The sequence below is a fragment of the Cervus elaphus genome, chromosome 21 (assembly GCF_910594005.1).
Source record: "Cervus elaphus chromosome 21, mCerEla1.1, whole genome shotgun sequence".
Lineage (NCBI taxonomy): Eukaryota > Metazoa > Chordata > Mammalia > Artiodactyla > Cervidae > Cervus > Cervus elaphus.
In genome coordinates this window covers 35,372,929-35,389,326 of record NC_057835.1, presented here as the reverse complement: position 1 = coordinate 35,389,326, position 16,398 = coordinate 35,372,929, and the positions used below count along the sequence as shown (strand labels likewise).

The 16,398-nt window shown below is 39.2% G+C and overlaps 1 protein-coding gene across 3 annotated transcripts in view; it reads right to left on the bottom strand.

The window, feature by feature from the left end:
• PREX2 (phosphatidylinositol-3,4,5-trisphosphate dependent Rac exchange factor 2) overlaps positions 1-16,398 on the bottom strand; it is a 291,844-nt gene that overhangs the window by 206,523 nt on the left and 68,923 nt on the right. For all 3 annotated transcript variants that reach the window (XR_006336296.1, XM_043879148.1, XM_043879147.1), the window contains exons 2-4: positions 9,746-9,817; positions 6,430-6,552; positions 4,081-4,185 (exon numbers count right to left, since the gene is read on the bottom strand). Coding sequence is in view for 2 of the 3 variants with exons in the window: in XM_043879148.1 (XP_043735083.1) it covers positions 4,081-4,185; positions 6,430-6,552; positions 9,746-9,817 (300 nt within the window). In the remaining variant the exon portion in view is untranslated. The remainder of the gene's footprint in view (positions 1-4,080; positions 4,186-6,429; positions 6,553-9,745; positions 9,818-16,398) is intronic.

Genomic DNA, 16,398 nt, shown 5'->3' with positions numbered 1-16,398 from the left:
CACAGCTTTAATTTAAAAATTTTTTACAAACTTTTTTTTGGCTGTGGCACAAGACTCATGAGATCTTAGTTCCCTGACCAGGGATTAAACCTGGGCCCTGGCAATGAAAATGCCAATTCCTAACCACTGGACTGCCAGGGCATTCCCTAAAAAATAGTTTTGAAACTGGTGTCAAAACCTGTTTGTGCAGCAACCATCATGGTGACTGGCACAGAGAAAGCAGGTAATAAATATTCAACAAAGGAAGAAAAGGGCCCCTCAAGCATCATACTGATAATTTAATAACCTGTATACCACTATCTTTTAAAATACAGTCTTACATTCAGCAAGAGGAGAGACTGAGTGCTGAGCAGGAAAGGAGATAAAAGGAACAGTGATGGAAGCAGAACAATGCCACCCCCGCCCCTGCCCCCACTGCCCTGAGCAAGCAAGTTCAGCTCCAATCTGTGCAACCAACTGGGCAAAACCAGCTCCATGACTTTCACTTCACCAGCAACATTAGACAGAGCAGCAAAAAAGGGTCTCATTCAAACCTGTTCTTTGGGGGTTTCAACCCCTATTGCAATCAGGTCATCAAAATAACTCTTTCCACCTGTTATGGTACTATCCCCAGAGGAATCCTATGTATTAATAACATATCTACATACCATTCTACTTCCAGTGATGCTTTGGTGTTCCCATATTGAATGAACACTCCTTATACATGCAGCCACCCCCTGTACCTAGCCCTGGGCTGAAGCACCCTAAGGAACCCATGACTGTCTAACTTGCTACTGGGGCTTCCCAGGTGGCTCAGTGGTAAAGAATCCACTTGCCAATGAAGGAGACGCAAGAGACATGTGTTCGATCTCTGGGTCAGGAAGGTACCCTGGAGTAGGAAATGGCAACCTGCTCCAGTCTTCTTTTCTGGAGAATTCCATGGACGGGGAGCCTGGTGGGCTACAGTCCATGGGGCCACAGAGAGTCAGACACAACTGAGTGATTAAGTAGCAGCAACCTGCTTTTATTTTCTTATCCACTAGTACTACATAGACTACAAACTCCCTTCATAACAACTAAGGTTGGTTGTCATTTTCTTTCTTTTTTAAATTTTTATTGGAGTCTAGCTGATTTACAATGCTGTACAGAAAAGTGAATCCATTATACACATACACATATCCACTCTTTTTCAGATTCTTTTCCCATATAGGTCATTACAGAGAATTGAGTAGAGTTCCCTGAGCTGTACAGTAAGTCCTTATTAGACTGGCTTGTGAGAGTCACCTCTCTACGTATGTAGACAGAAAATATATTTCCTAAATAAGCTCCCAGAGAGTCTGTCAATCCTAAAAGCTTACTCAGGTGATGGCATATGCAAGTACCCAAAATTAAAACATCATCATCCCACATCTGTAACCCCTTAATGTTTTCCAAAGGGTTATTGCTCTTATCCCTATTTAATGAGTAAGGAAAATGACACCAGAGATGTAATGAATTTCCTAAAGTCATCCAGATAATTAGTGTCCACTTAGTGCCAAGGCAAGAACTATCAAAGCCAGGGTCTTCCTAACAGCAGCATCTGGGACTTGGGATATGTAGTGGACACCCAGCGCTGCTGAGAGCAGAGTGCCCTGAGGGGCAGAGTTCTGAGACTTCACAGGGAGCCCCATCAGTCCAAAGGTGCAGGAACCTCCTCTGGCCATGGCAGAGAGAAGAGATCAGTAAATTCTCTTCCCCCAAACAACTGATGTGTGTGTGCATGCTAAGTCACTTCAGCCATGTCCAACTCTTTGCATCCCTATGAACTGTAGCCCTCCAGGCCCCTCTGTCCATGGGATTCTCCAGGCAAGAATACTGGAGTGCGTTGCCATGCCCTCCTCCAGGGGATCTTCCCGACCCAGGGATCAAACCATCTCCTGTGTCTCCTGCCTTACAGGAGGATTCTTTTACCACTGAGCAACCAGGGAAGCCCAAAACAACTATTATACTAAACTAAATTGTGGGGGGGGAAACCAACAATTTCAGGACTCTGGAAATCAACTAGAGTCAACAAACTGAGAAGTGTTTATTCATGAAAAACTGCTGAACTTCAGGTAAGAACAGAGGACTTGGTGGCATTCTTCCCCGGGCTCTTCCCTTTCCTCCCCCTCTTACCCCACCCCCCACCAGGGTCATCCTCAGCTCATCCTGCATGGTGGCCCTGTCACAGCAGCACTGGCCCTGCAAACCAGCTATCAGAGGGGACTGCAGAGGGCAAAAATCCCACACCCAGGAGTGTTGGCAATGCAACACACTGCCTAAGAAAAATGGGAACGCTTACAATTATGCTAGCCTGAGACTTCGGTCCTGCTCGGGGCAAATGTCAGACTGTGTACGTGCAGAGAAGAAATGAGATGATGGCCCCTTAAGAAGAAAAACCCAGGTTTGAGCTGGAAACTGCCTGCTCTGTGAATGTGTCCCCCCACACTCCCACACAGATCCAGAAATCAGATGGATCGTGATGTTCAATTTACCTCTGACAAATTCCCAACTGACCACTAAGTTAAAAAGTCAGAGGAGTGACCCCTAAAAGGAAAGACTAAATTATAAAACAAAAACTGAATGAAGACGGAGGCAGCAGCTGCATATACAAAAGACACAGATTCTCAAATTAAATCCAGGAAAGTTACTAAAAACAGAATAAACAAAAAAATAATAACAAGCCTCAGGGAAATAAGACTTCCTAAGTTAAGACCCATATCGTATTCCCTAGAGATATTATAAAAAAAAAAAGAAAAGAAAAGACCTGAACATAAACTCACTCTGTTTCAGCAATTCTACTCTAAGTATTTACCCAAGAGAATGAAAATGTATATCCACACACAGACTTGTACATGAATATTCATAATAGTATTCTTTAGATCTGCCCAAACTGGACATATCCTGACCTTACTAAGAAATCTTTCTCTCCGAAATGACTTCAAGGATCTTCAAGGCCCACCATAACCACAGTCAATTGTTGACCCACTATTCATAAACTGGCAAATGGATAAACAAAACACAATGGAATATTATTCAGCAATAACAATGAATGGAGTATGAATACATGCTGTAACAAAGATGAACCCCAAAATCATTTTAGTGAGCCAAAGAAGTCAGACATTAAAAGATCGTATTGTATTGTATTCCATTTATATGAAATCTCCAGAAAAGGCAAACCTAGAGAGATAGAGAGCAAACCGGTGATTGTCTGGAGCTAATAGTGGGAGTGGAAATGAGCTGTAAACAGGCATATTGTTTTTCATTTTAAATGAGCTGATCCAGGCTCTAAAACCGGATGGTGGAGATGGCCGGTCCACTCCACAGCTTGCTAAATATTGCTGAATTTTATTTATAGTGAGGTTTTCACTGGCAATTATGATGTTTAAGTAACTGCCAAAATATGCATTTATTTATACTATTCTAAAGAAATTAAACACAGATTTTTCTCTTATTATGAACAGTGAATAAAAAATATATGTAGGAGAAAGGTCAGTCTTGAAAATTCTTTTCTACCATCCCCACAAAGTGTTTCCTTCCTGTCACTGCCCTACTTAGAGCTCTCTAAGCAGCAATAAATGAAACTCTAGAGACTGGAGGGATAGAAAAGCAATGTAAACTCTGGCATAAATGTCTTCTCTCACTAAAACCTGTGGTCTCGTAGCTCATCAACCAGGAGAGGGCATGGCAGTGTTTCTCCATGAACAAGCTTCTCCCAACTCACTTCTTTTCATTTCATTCATTCATTTCATTTGTGTGTGTGTGTGTGTATGTGTGTGTGATTTTAAGGGTATATATCAGATTGGCCAAAAAGTTCATTCAGGCTTTTCCATATGATATAACAGAAAACACAGAATAAACTTTCAGCCAACTCAGCTTATTACTATATACATTTACTGAAGTACCGTCGATTTACAGTCTTACTTCTTACATTTCTCAAAGGACTCTCTAGCTTCCTAGCAGGGATATGTTAAAAACAGATGTCACACAAGCAGTTCTAACACTACCTTGATGCTATTACTTGGCTCTCAGTGGACCTATCAACAAATAACAGCATATGGTGACACATAAATATATACTTACCAAAAGAAATGTCCGGATTGTTCTTATTTTGTTAAGTTCAGAGAGCAATTTCTGGGCCTTCTCATGATTACTACAATATTCATCATAGATGCGAAACTTGTCTTTCTGTAAATTCAAGAATACATTAGAGTCATTTTATTAGCCATTTTGAAACATGAAGGGTGATGTTTATGAACAGACTTTATTAAGTGTTTACTACATTTCAAGAGCCATACTGTGTGTATATAGGAATATGGTTATTTTTCCTGATCCATGAAGGGGATGGATCTAGGAAGGGGACAGACTTATATTCATTATAATCCAGTATGATGTACACAATAAAAGGTAAATGAACCAAGTGGTGGCAGATTACAGACAAGAGAGCATTTAGCTTTACCAGCAGGGTTCAGTTACAGCTTTAGAAAAGATATCACATCCAGGCAAGATCAGGGAGAGGGAAGAATGTATTTTGGTGGAAGGAAAACCATGTGTCAGATCAAAGAGGAATAGGACATAGTGCCTTGCGGGTCACATGCACCCATCTGGACAGCTTAAAAGGGGCACTGACAAAGTAGACAATATTCAGCAACAAGCAACTAAGATAACGACAGACTTTGAAGATGTTACACCTGAAAGGTCATCTCAGAGAGAGATACTTGTTTGTATACAAAAGTAAGGAAGTGTAGCTACTTTCAAATATCTGTCATATATATTACAAAGGATTTACAAATCTTTGTAGCTCTGAAACACAAAACTAGGACCACTGGTGCAAACTGCAAAGGCCATGATGGGCAGTGACAGGCAGATTCTGGATTAATATAGTGATTTTTCCAACAATTAGAATTATCACTAAAAGTGATAAAGTAAAAGCAAGATGAACAATCTTCAGGGGCTACAGAAAGGATACTTTCTTAAAAGGATAAATGTCACACCACCCTGATCTCTAAGCTCTCTTCCATCTGTAAGGTTTTCTACAAGTGACGATGATTAATATCTATCAAAGCAGTCCAAATAAAAGAGGAAGACACAGAAAATGTAGTGATCAGAGAGTAGAAGAGAAGTGTGTCCTCTGAAATTTCTAAGATATGCATTTTATACAGCCAGTAGAAAATTGATTGAATGACTTTATTTCAAGAGATGGTATGAACCAAAAGAAAACAAACTTCAGAAATAGTTTAGCTAAATTTGTGGCTGACAGATTCATAGTGTGTTACTGAGGAAATAGATGTCAGGGAGCAAGATTCCCATGTGCAACCCATGAGTCAGTAAGCCAGCAACCACTCCAGCTGGCAGAAGATCTGCATTCTTTCATGAAGGGGAACAGTCTGGATTAAGTGGACAGAAACACACGTGACTTAAGAGTTGTACCCAAGGAAAGTGTCATCTCCCTATACTCAAGGAGTCTCTCTCTTTCATAGAATTATTTTTACGGAATATTTTCTGATACTTAAAATAACATGTACAGAGTCTGCTCACTACATAGATAGATCTAGAAACTATACATCATTACTTTATAAAAGACTAACTAGACATCAAAAATAAAGGAAAATGGATTTCAATGATAAAATACTCATACACAATTTTTAAACACAACACTAGTCATATAGCATGTTGATAAATAAATGGATTCCAACGGGTATTCTGAAAATTAGCAACAGCAGAATGATAGCAATAGAAGCACTATTTTCTTTTGTCAGTATGAATGCCCTTTAATTCTAAAAACAATTTTCACTATACAGGTGGCTTCCTTCTTACCTTGCAAATTGACGGCATAAATAATTTCAGCTATCATGTGTAAAGAAGTGAAAACGATCATACAAGCATGACATATAATTTGAAATAACTGAATACTGGCTTGTTCTTCTGCACTGCTCCGTACAAGCCTCAGAAAAATTCAGAGGCAAGCATGTGTGTACCTTGAGGGACCAGGTCTGTTCACCTCCAGGTTTGTCAGAAGTCAATGAACAAGGGAACGTTTTGACTAATACAAGGCTCATTGCACCATTGTAAGAGTGAGGATTTTCTGCCTCAAAAGAGAAATGCTCCATGTTTGAGAGAAACATAAAAATCCATTCATTATGAACAGCCTGAATATTCATTAGAATTCAAAGCTACAGCGGATGCGAAAAACTAACTCGTTGGGAAAAAAGAAAAGCCTGTTTATTCTTCACTGAATAAAATGGATGATGCGAGGCCCCCTCCCCTTTTCTGGCTCTAAGTGGAAGATTTCACTGGCCTTAAAAGACCCCAAACTTTTTTTTGGTGTCAGATTTTACTTCTAACACTGAATTCCCACATACTACTCTGCCAAAAGGGAAACCTTCAATGCTAGGGGGGAAAGCTTTAAAAATAAACAGAAATTGATCCTACAAAGTGAAGAAAGCAGGTTCCCACTTCTTGCTGAGCATTAGGTTCTGGATGCAAGCACTCTTCCACGACCTTTAAGAATTCTTTGTGTACTGCAAGGATATCCTCAATGTTTGAGAACAGCATCTGTAAATAAACGTGTAAATGCAATAGTGAGGCAAGTTGGGAAAAAAATCCTATGGGGATATAGTATTTTCTCTCCACGTTGAGAACACCGGTGGAGAGCTGCCCTTTCCCACCCACCCGGCTGGCAGAGCACCCATTCTGTCTGGACGTCCACTCTCCTCCCACACAATTCTGGGAACCACCGAAAACCTGATCCAGGTTCTCAGGACAATCCCAAGTGACTGAATCCAAGCATGACAGTCCCATCCCACAAACGACAGTGGGCGGCAGGCAGAAAACCAGACTTGCTGGCTGGCTTTCGAGGAAGGGCTTCTCTGCCCGTAGAAGTTCTTGCTATGAGAGTCAAAGTATCGTCATGTTCCTGTGAGTAACAGGAATCTTTTGCTTGCAACCAAAAGCACCCAAACTGTTAATAAAATACTCCATGGTAAGGAGAACAGATAAGTTAGTACTCAATCCAATGGGAAACAGAAATGCCTATAAAATTCGTGGGGATTTTTTACTTTCAGTAAAATAACAGAACAAGTTAGGATCCAAAATAAATATCAATGATTACTTGTATAGTTTAAATGAGTAGTAACAACTGCAGCACGATTCTCATTTACTATCTTCCCCCCTTTTTTTTCCCCAAACTCTTCACAGTTTTCCTTCCCTATGGTTTAAAAGGAAATGCTCATACATTTGTGAGCTGAAGGTATTGTGCAGACATTTTCTGCACCAATGGACCATCCAAATCATTTGCTCTTCAGGAGTCAGAGCCTGGAAGTCACAATGGCCCACATCCTGCCTTCCAGGCCCCTCCAGTAATCCTCTCACACAAGGTTCAGCTCCCTCCCCCTCAGAGACTGGAAAGTTTTTGGACTTGAGGTTATTTTTCTTCTTCCTTTCAAACGTTTCCAAGGTCTTGGCAAAAAAAAAAAAAAATTCCCCATCTTCTACATCATCCTCATAACCCTCCATTTCTTTTCCCAAATCCTATTTTCCCATTTCCTTCACTGTCATCCACACAGGTGCCTGGCACAGAACTTATTCTGTGGCATTATACTTATACTTCTCTGGCATTCCGCTCCTTGCTATTCTTTGGAACTCTGCATTCAAATGCATATATCTTTCCTTTTCTCCTTTGCCTTTAGCTTCTCTTCTTTTCTCAGCTATTTGTAAAGCCTCCTCAGACAACCACTTTGCCTTTTTGCATTTCTTCTTCTTGGGGATGGTCTTGATCACTGCCTTCTGTACAATGTCACGAATCTCTGTCCATAGTTCTTCAGGCACTCTGTCTATCAGATCTAATCCCTTGAATCTGTTTGTCACTTCCACTGTATAATCATTAGGGATTTGATTTAGGTCATACCTGAAAGGTCTAGTGGTTATCCCTATTTTCTTCAATTTAAGCCTGAATTTGGCAATAAGGAGTTCATGATCTGAGCCACAGTCAGCTTCTGGTCTTGTTTTTGCTGAATATATAGAGCTTCTCCATCTTTGGCTGCAAAGAATATAATCAATTTGATTTTGGTATTGACCATCTGGTGATGTCCATGTGCAGAGTCTTCTCTTATGTTGTTGGAAGAAGGTGTTTCCTATGAGCAGTGAGTTCTCTTGGCAAAACTCTTATTAGCCTTTGCCCTGCTTCATTTTGTACTCCAAGGCCAAATTTGCCTTTTACTCTAGGTATCTTGACTTTCTACTTTTGTATTCCAGTCCCCTATAATGAGGACGACATCTTTTTTGGGTGTTAGTGCTAGAAGGTCTTGTGGGTCCTCATAGAACCATTCAACTTCAGCCTCTTCAGCATTATTGGTCAGGGCATAGACTTGGATTATTGTGATACTGAATGGTTTGCCTTGGAAACAAACAGAAATCATTCTGTCATTTTTGAGACTGCATCCAAGTTCTGTATTTTGGAATCTTTTGTTGACTATGAGGGCTACTCCATTTCTTCTAAGGGATTTCTGCCCACTGTAGTAGATACAACGGTCATATGAGTTAAATTCACCTAATCCTGTCCATTTTAGTTCGCTTATTCCTAAAATGTTGATGTTCACTCTTGCCGTCTCCTGTTTGACCACTTCTAATTTACCTTGATTCATGGACCTAACATTCCAGGTTCCTAAGCAATATTGTTCTTTACAGCATCGGATTTCATTTCCATCACCAGTCACTTACACAACTGAGTGTTGTTTTTGCTTTGGCTCCATCTCTTCATTCTTTCTGGAGTTATTTCTCCACTGTTCCCTATATGTAGCATATTGGGCACCTAACAACCTGGGGAGTTCATCTTTCATTTTCCTATTTTTTGCCTTTTCATACTGTTCATGGGGTTCTCAAGGCAAGAATACTGAAGTGGTTTGCCATTCCCTTCTTCACTGGACCACGTTTTGTCAGAACTCTCTACCATGACCTATCTGTCTTGGGTGGCCCTACACAGCATGGCTCATAGTTTCACTGAGACATTACTTTGCCAGCAAAGTCCATCTAGTCAAAGCTATGGTTTTTCCAGTAGTCATGTACGGATGTGACAGTTGGTCCATAAAGAAAGTTGATTACTGAAGAATTGATGCTTTTGAACTGTGGTGTTGGAAAAGACTCTTGAGAGCCCCTTGGACTGCAAGGAGATCCAACCAGTCCATCCTAAAGGAGATCAGTCCTGCGTGTTCATTGGAAGGACTGATGCTGAAGCTGAAACTCCAATACTGGCCACCTCATGCGAAGAACTGACTCATTAGAAAAGACCCTGATGCTGGGAAAGATTGAAGGCAGGAGGAGAAGGGGACGTCAGAGGATGAGATGGTTAGATGGCAACACCGACTCAACGGACATGAGTTTGAGTAAGCTCCGGGAGTTGGTGATGGACAGGGAAGCCTGGCGTGCTGCAGTCCATGGGGTTGCAAAGAGTCAGACACGACTGAGTGACTGAACTGAACTCCCTGGCAATCCACTGGTTAACTCTTTGCCTTTCAATGTAGGGGGTGAGGGTTCGATTCCTGGTCAGGGAGCTAAGATCTCACATGTTTAGTGGCCAGAGAAACAAAACATAAACCAGAAGCGATATTGTAACAAATTCAATAAAGACTTAAAAAAACAACTTATACTGGAACTGGAGAGAAGTGGACAAGCCCTGAGGTAACATCCCACGGGTGACATTTTATCTGAGGCGACCATGTGCTGGGGTCAAGGGCCAGCTGCACCTTCTCACCTTCACGGTTTCTTCTGTTACATTTTTGTCAAGTTTCGATGCTGCGCACTGGTTCATCCGATGCAAGAATGCCTGCAGGAAACAAGAAAAGATATTATGAAGACAACATGGGGTTAATCAAGTAACTGAGTGCTAATCCGAATCAATTATTTTTTTTATAAGAATCCAGTAACTATCAAGTGTAATAGTTTTGTTGTATCAATAAAAGACAGAAACCTTTGCATTGTTTCTGCATTGTTTCTCCTACCTGGGGATTAGATTTCCTTTAGAGTTTGGGACAGGGCCAAAAGTGATCATGTGGATATGAATTAAATATATTTACCAAGATCTCAAAGTTCTACAGTAAAATACTTAAGAGTCAAATGCTGCCTAAACTAAACACCTAAGTTTTATGAAGCACAAAGGACCAAAATTTAGCCAAAAGGGGACTTCTAATAAGAACAAAAGCGCCAGAAATTCTAAAGGGATCCCTTTAGAAGTGAGAGAGATTGAGGGAGTGAGGAAGGAAGGGAGAAAGAAAAACTGACTTTCAAGAAGGAATGGAAGAATTTCCCATCCTTTCCTGCCTGCCTCAAGTTTTTGTATTTCTGGGATCAGGTTCAGAGCTCTCTAAAGCTCTATGGTAGGCAACTAAGTTCATTAGTATTTCAAAGATCTAGACTCTTCCTGGTGGTCATTAAGCCCGTGATGAAATAAGCTATTATTTTTACAAAGGAAAAAAAAAGAGTTATTTATACTGGGGCTTAAAAAAGTTTAGAAGGAAAAAAATGACTTTCCATCCAGCAACTCTGGTCTGGGTCCTCAAAACAAGGTCCACTAACTACCTAGAGATCAGGCGAGATCATTTCTTCCTTTATCTGTTCTAAGAGCTCCAGCCACTACCTGCCAAGTCAGGGCACACAGAAGCTGGAAGGAATCTGGAGATACTCCATCACACAAATGAAAATTAATGTAAGAATGTCTGTAGCTTGCAAGGCTCCTCTGTCTATGGAATTTTCCAGGCAAGAATACCGGAGTGGGTTACCATTCCCTTCTCCAGGGGATCTTTCCTACCCAGGAATCAACCCCAAGTCTCCTGCACTGAAGGCAGACTCTTTACTGTCTGAGCCACCAGGGAAGCCCAAATTTACAAAGATTTAAAAGATTCACAAAACACAGGATTGTTCATAATATTCCAAAATCATCACCTTCAAGACATTGCTAACAACAATACAAAATGACACAACACTTCTGAGGACAACTTAGTATAAACCTCAGATTTTTAAGTGGGCATTTCCTTTAACCCAGCAATTCTATTTCTTGGAATTTATCCTAAGAAAATTTTCAGACAAGGGGTTTCAATGTATTGATTACAGAAGCAAAAACAGGGGAAACAACTTAAAAGCTCATCATTAAGGGGATCATTTAATATATTATGGTACATGCAAACTACAGAATACTGGGGAAAAGTATAATCATAAATAGAATGAGACGAAAAGTATATATACATATGTCTATCTATAACAGATGTCTGTAAAATATTGTTTGGTGAAAATATGACTAAGCATACTGGATGTACACATACATACACACTTTCACATATATATGTATGTGAGTATATATATACATGTATATATGTACACATGTATAATGTTAGTGTGCATTCATACTAAGAAAAATGTGTAGCACACACTAAAATGCAAACAGTGATTACTTCCAGGTGGTAGGAAAGTGACCTTTGTACACTTTCCTATTTTCAGAATATCTGGCTGTGTGCATGTTAGAACTTTTGTAGAACTTTTGTAAAGAGAAAAACAAAACTATCTAAAAGAAACAAAACAATTGAACTGCAGGATCTCACTCCTAGCTTTAGCTTCAGCACCATCTTGATTCCTGATTCAGTGAGTTCACGTTTCAGGTTCCATAACTTCAAAGCCATATCAGTACTAACAGCCTCATCTGAATGTAAGAATTCAGCTGAATTAAATAAAATGAATAAGAAAGTATTGGATGTCACCTTAACTTTCTTATTAGAAATATGTAATACAACCTTTTGAAATACTATCTAAAGTTAGGTATAATTGGCAATGGAGACAGACTTTCAAATTTTCTGGCTTTAATACCCATTTTAATTAGTTTTAATCTAATTTTCAATTTTAGTTTTTTTTTTTGAACAATATCTTTACCAAAAATGCTCCTTAGCTCTTCCCATTTAGTCTGAAAACAGCATGATGACCGCCGAGTTTACATTTCATATTGACCACATAAGAAACAGAACCTCTCGTGCAAGCAAAACTTAAACTGCACCTCTACATTTATAAACTTCATCGTCATAAACTAAACCCGGTCACATTCTGAAACCAAACTAAAGAAAGGAGGTAGTGAAAATGAATCAAACTATGAGGCAAAAGGAAACATACAACCTAACAAAGTAAACTCTATCTTTATCTGACTTTTTATCTTATCCTCCGTGACAATACGGAACTTTTTGTTTAACTGCATGTGAAAGAAAACCTGGAACTTCTTAGCATTTCTAACCAAGCATTTATGTTTCCCAAGAGCCTCATCTTATACAGCAGTGAAGGCAGAATTTAGATGCTCACTTGAGAGGGCAAAATCATGAAAACTGACATTTTCTACAAAATGTGTAAGTCTTCCTTTCCAAAGATAAATGATGTGTTTTCAGAAGCGAACTTTAATAACCAGAATCTACAGAGTCCTTTCAGACTTTGGTAATTGGGGTATTTCAGCATTCTCCTGTCAATCAAGGCAGCATTAATATTCTAGTCAAAAAATACATGAGATTTAGTATGTTGTTTTACCTGTGTATTCATTCATTCTCAGCAATTCAGAATTTCATTGGAATTAGATCATCTTCAATCTGATACAAATATAAGGAAAATAAGGACCAGAAAATGGCTTTAACGCCAGTGGTCCTCAAACCTTTCATTGTGTATAAGACTTGAAGAGTCTCAGAATGCCTCATCTTCTCTTCAGTTTGCTTCACATTGTTTTCCCCTCAACAAGAGTTTGGTAAAATATATTAAATGCCATACATTAGTTAAAGAAAGCTAAAGATGTCACAAATTTGCTACCCCATCATCAAAAGAAGGAAGAAAACTCATTCAGATATAATAAGGAGATGCCAGCCTCATCCCTGTCTGTCCATCTGGGCCACTACCAGCTCAAAAGTAAAGTCCATGATGAGTTCTATCTCAGAATGTATTTGCTTATCTTATCATTTCAGTGTACTAAATTATAATCTTTCTCTTTTTTGTCTTTCTCCCTCTTTTCATCAGTAAGGCAGACACAAATCACCCTCCCAAGTCACACAGATTTTTAACAGTTCACACTTTTAATTCCAGATACCTGATGCCAATTTGAGTTTCATATCATATAAGCATTAAACCTTATTACTCCTATAAATATGCTGCATTCAGAATGATCTTAGCATTAACCTGTCACCTTGAAAATGTGGCTATTCAATATGAATAGAGGTGTATAAATTTTACATATGCAGGTGAAAAGGGAAAATTTTCAGAGCAGCCGCACTACTGCAGGGAAAACGTATTCTCATTTCATGAAAATAGGTGGAGAAAATAAGACCAAATATTGTTCTTTTACCTCTTTAACTTAAGATTACAACATCAAAAGTCTTTGGAAGATAGTGTTTTGTTTTGTCTTCCTGAGAGAAAGACAAAGTTCTAAATAAATGAAAAGGGCTTGGGACTTCCCTGGTCGTCCAGTGACTAAGACTCCACACTCCCAATGCAGGGGCCCAGGTTCGATTACTGATCGGGAAACTAGATTCCACACTCTGCATCCGACACAGCCAAGTAAACTTTTTAAAGAAAAGAAAAAGGCTTGCCATTGGAATTTGCTTTGAACTCCTGGTTGACCGTGGCACCATTTAATTGGAACAGAGAAGTCAGAAGGGGGAGTAGTTGTTGGAGTGGGAGAATCAGTTTGCTCTAGCCATGTTGAGTTTGAGATGCCTACTGGACACCGATGTAGAGATCTCAAGTAGGAAGTCAGCTGTACTGGTCTTTTTTCTAAAGGGAGATTGAAGCTGAAGTTAAAGAGTTGAGTGCTACTGGCAGAAAGATGTAACTCAAGGACAGTCTTCATCACTCAAGGAAGACAGAAGAGACAGCGGGCTCCTGCTCATCGGAGAAAATATGTAGGCAGAGAAGGAAAAAGACCCCAAGACAGAACCTTGAGAGCATTCTAACATTTAGAAGTCAAGAAAAAGAAGAGAAACCAAAGAAGCCAGGAAAGCAGGAGCAAAATCAGAAGAGTGTGGTGTCACAAAAGCCAACAGAGAGAGGGTTTCAGGAAAGAAGGAGGGGTCAATTGCTTTAGCAGTGCAGAGAATTCTGGTAAATACAAACAGATACGTGACTTGACAACACAAGGTGGGTCACTGGTGATCTTGACCATGGCACAACAAAAGGAATGGGTACAGGAGAAATGGAGAATAAGAAAATGGAGTTGGTAGCCACAGAGGTTTAAAAGTTTTAAAGTTTTGCTGAGAAAAGGAGGTGGATTTGAACCAAAGAAGTGTATATTTTTTTTTTAAGCTAGAAAATACTAGCTCAATTCATCCAAGTTACATTTTATGTTCCCTTAATATACTTTGGTGAACCCTTCATAAATTTTCCACTCCACTGGATCTCATTTTTGCCTGAAGACCCACTGATTCCAATTTTGAAGTAGGACTCCTTCCTTTACCATGGAAAAAAGTAACAGACATGCATATTATGGTGTTAATATCTGTAAATTTAAATACATTTTATGCATGCATTATAACTATTAACTACTAGACAAAATGCTACAATATAATATTTAATTTGCATGCCAGGCATTGTTCTCAGCAGTGATTCTTAAACGGTTTAGCCTCTGGACTCCTATACATTCTTAAAAATAATGGAGAACTGCGAAGAGCTTTTATTTGTATAACATACCTATATTTAATATGTTAGAAACTAAAACTAATAAAAATTTTAATATTTGTTATCTGGAAAATCATTTACAAATTTATTTTAAATTAACAATTATAAATCAATTATATGTTAACATATCTAACATACTTTTAAGAAAAACAGCTATCTTTTCCTAAAAAATTTCAGTGAGAAGTATGGTACTGTTTCATAGGAATGCAAATTTCTTTCATGTCTGGCTTAATAGAAGACAGCTGGATTCTCATATGCTTCAATGTGTTGTGATACGTTGTTTGGAAACATTTTACTTTTTAAATTTATTTATTTATTTTTATTTTTGGCTAGGTTGCGTCTTTGTTGCTGTGCAGGTTTTTCTCTAGTTTCCATGAGCAGGGGCTACTCTCTAGTTGCAGTGTAGGCAACCCACTCCAGTAGGCTTGCCTGGAAAATCCCATGGATGGAGGAGCCTGGTAGGCTACAGTCCATGGGGTCACGAAGAGTTGGACACGGCCGAGCGACTTCACTTTCTCTTGTTGCACAACATGGGCTCTAAGGAACTCAGGCTCCAGTAGTTGCGGCATGTGGGCTTAGAAGTTTCAGTCCCTAGGCTCTAGGAAGCAGGCTCAATACTTGTGGCACACGGGCTTGGGAGCACCACAACATGTGGGATTCTCCCAGACCAGGGAAGGAACCCGTGTCTCCTTGGTAGGTGGATTCTCTACCAGGGAATCCCTCGAAACATTTTCAATGAGAGTTGGAAAAGGAAAAAAATATGTTCATTTCTATAACATTTTCAGTGCATTGTGAATATTCTTCTTTAAAACAACATCAAAATTCAGTAAGTGATAGTTTCTTAAATGTAGTCATGATGTGGAATATGACATCACATCAGTGTACTTCTCGTACTCTGCTATGTTAAAACCCATTGATCTATCGTGAAATATGGAGGGACCTTTTATCCATGCTGATGCTGTAGATTTTTTAATAGCGATTCACTGAGAGTTATGTATATCTTCCAATTAACACATTTTATTGTGTGGATCAAAAAACAAGATCCAACTATATGTTATCTAAAAGAAATCCATGATAAATATAAAAACACACATAGATTGAGAGTCAAGGAATGGTAAAAGATATACCATGCTAACATTAATCAAAATAAAGTGGGAGACGCTATATTATTTTCTGACAGAGCAGACCTCAAAAGCAAGAGTTCTCCAAGATAATTATAAAGATGTCAATTTTCCAAGAAGACATAACAATGCTTAACCTGCATGTATCTAACAAGAGCATCTAAATACACGAGACAAAAACTGACAGAACTGCCATGAGAAATAAATGAGTCCACAGTCATTGTTGGAGACTTAACTTTTAATCAGAAGTGGAAATATCTAGTAGGCAGAAAATCAGTAAGTATATAACTGAACTCAACAACATTATCAATTGGCTGGATATAAAATAACTATATCCAACAACAGCTATGACCAACCTAGACAGCATATTAAAAAGCAGAGACATTACTTTGCCAACAAAGGTCCATCTAGTCAAAGCTGTGGTTTTTTCCAGTAGGGATGTACGGATGTGAAAGCTGGATGATAAAGAAGGCTGAGCACCAAAGACCTGATGCTTTCAAACTGTGGTGCTGGAGAAGACTCTTAAGAGTCTCTTGGACTGCAAGAAGATCCAACCATTCAATTCTAAAGGAAATCAGTCCTGAATGTTCATTGGAAGGAC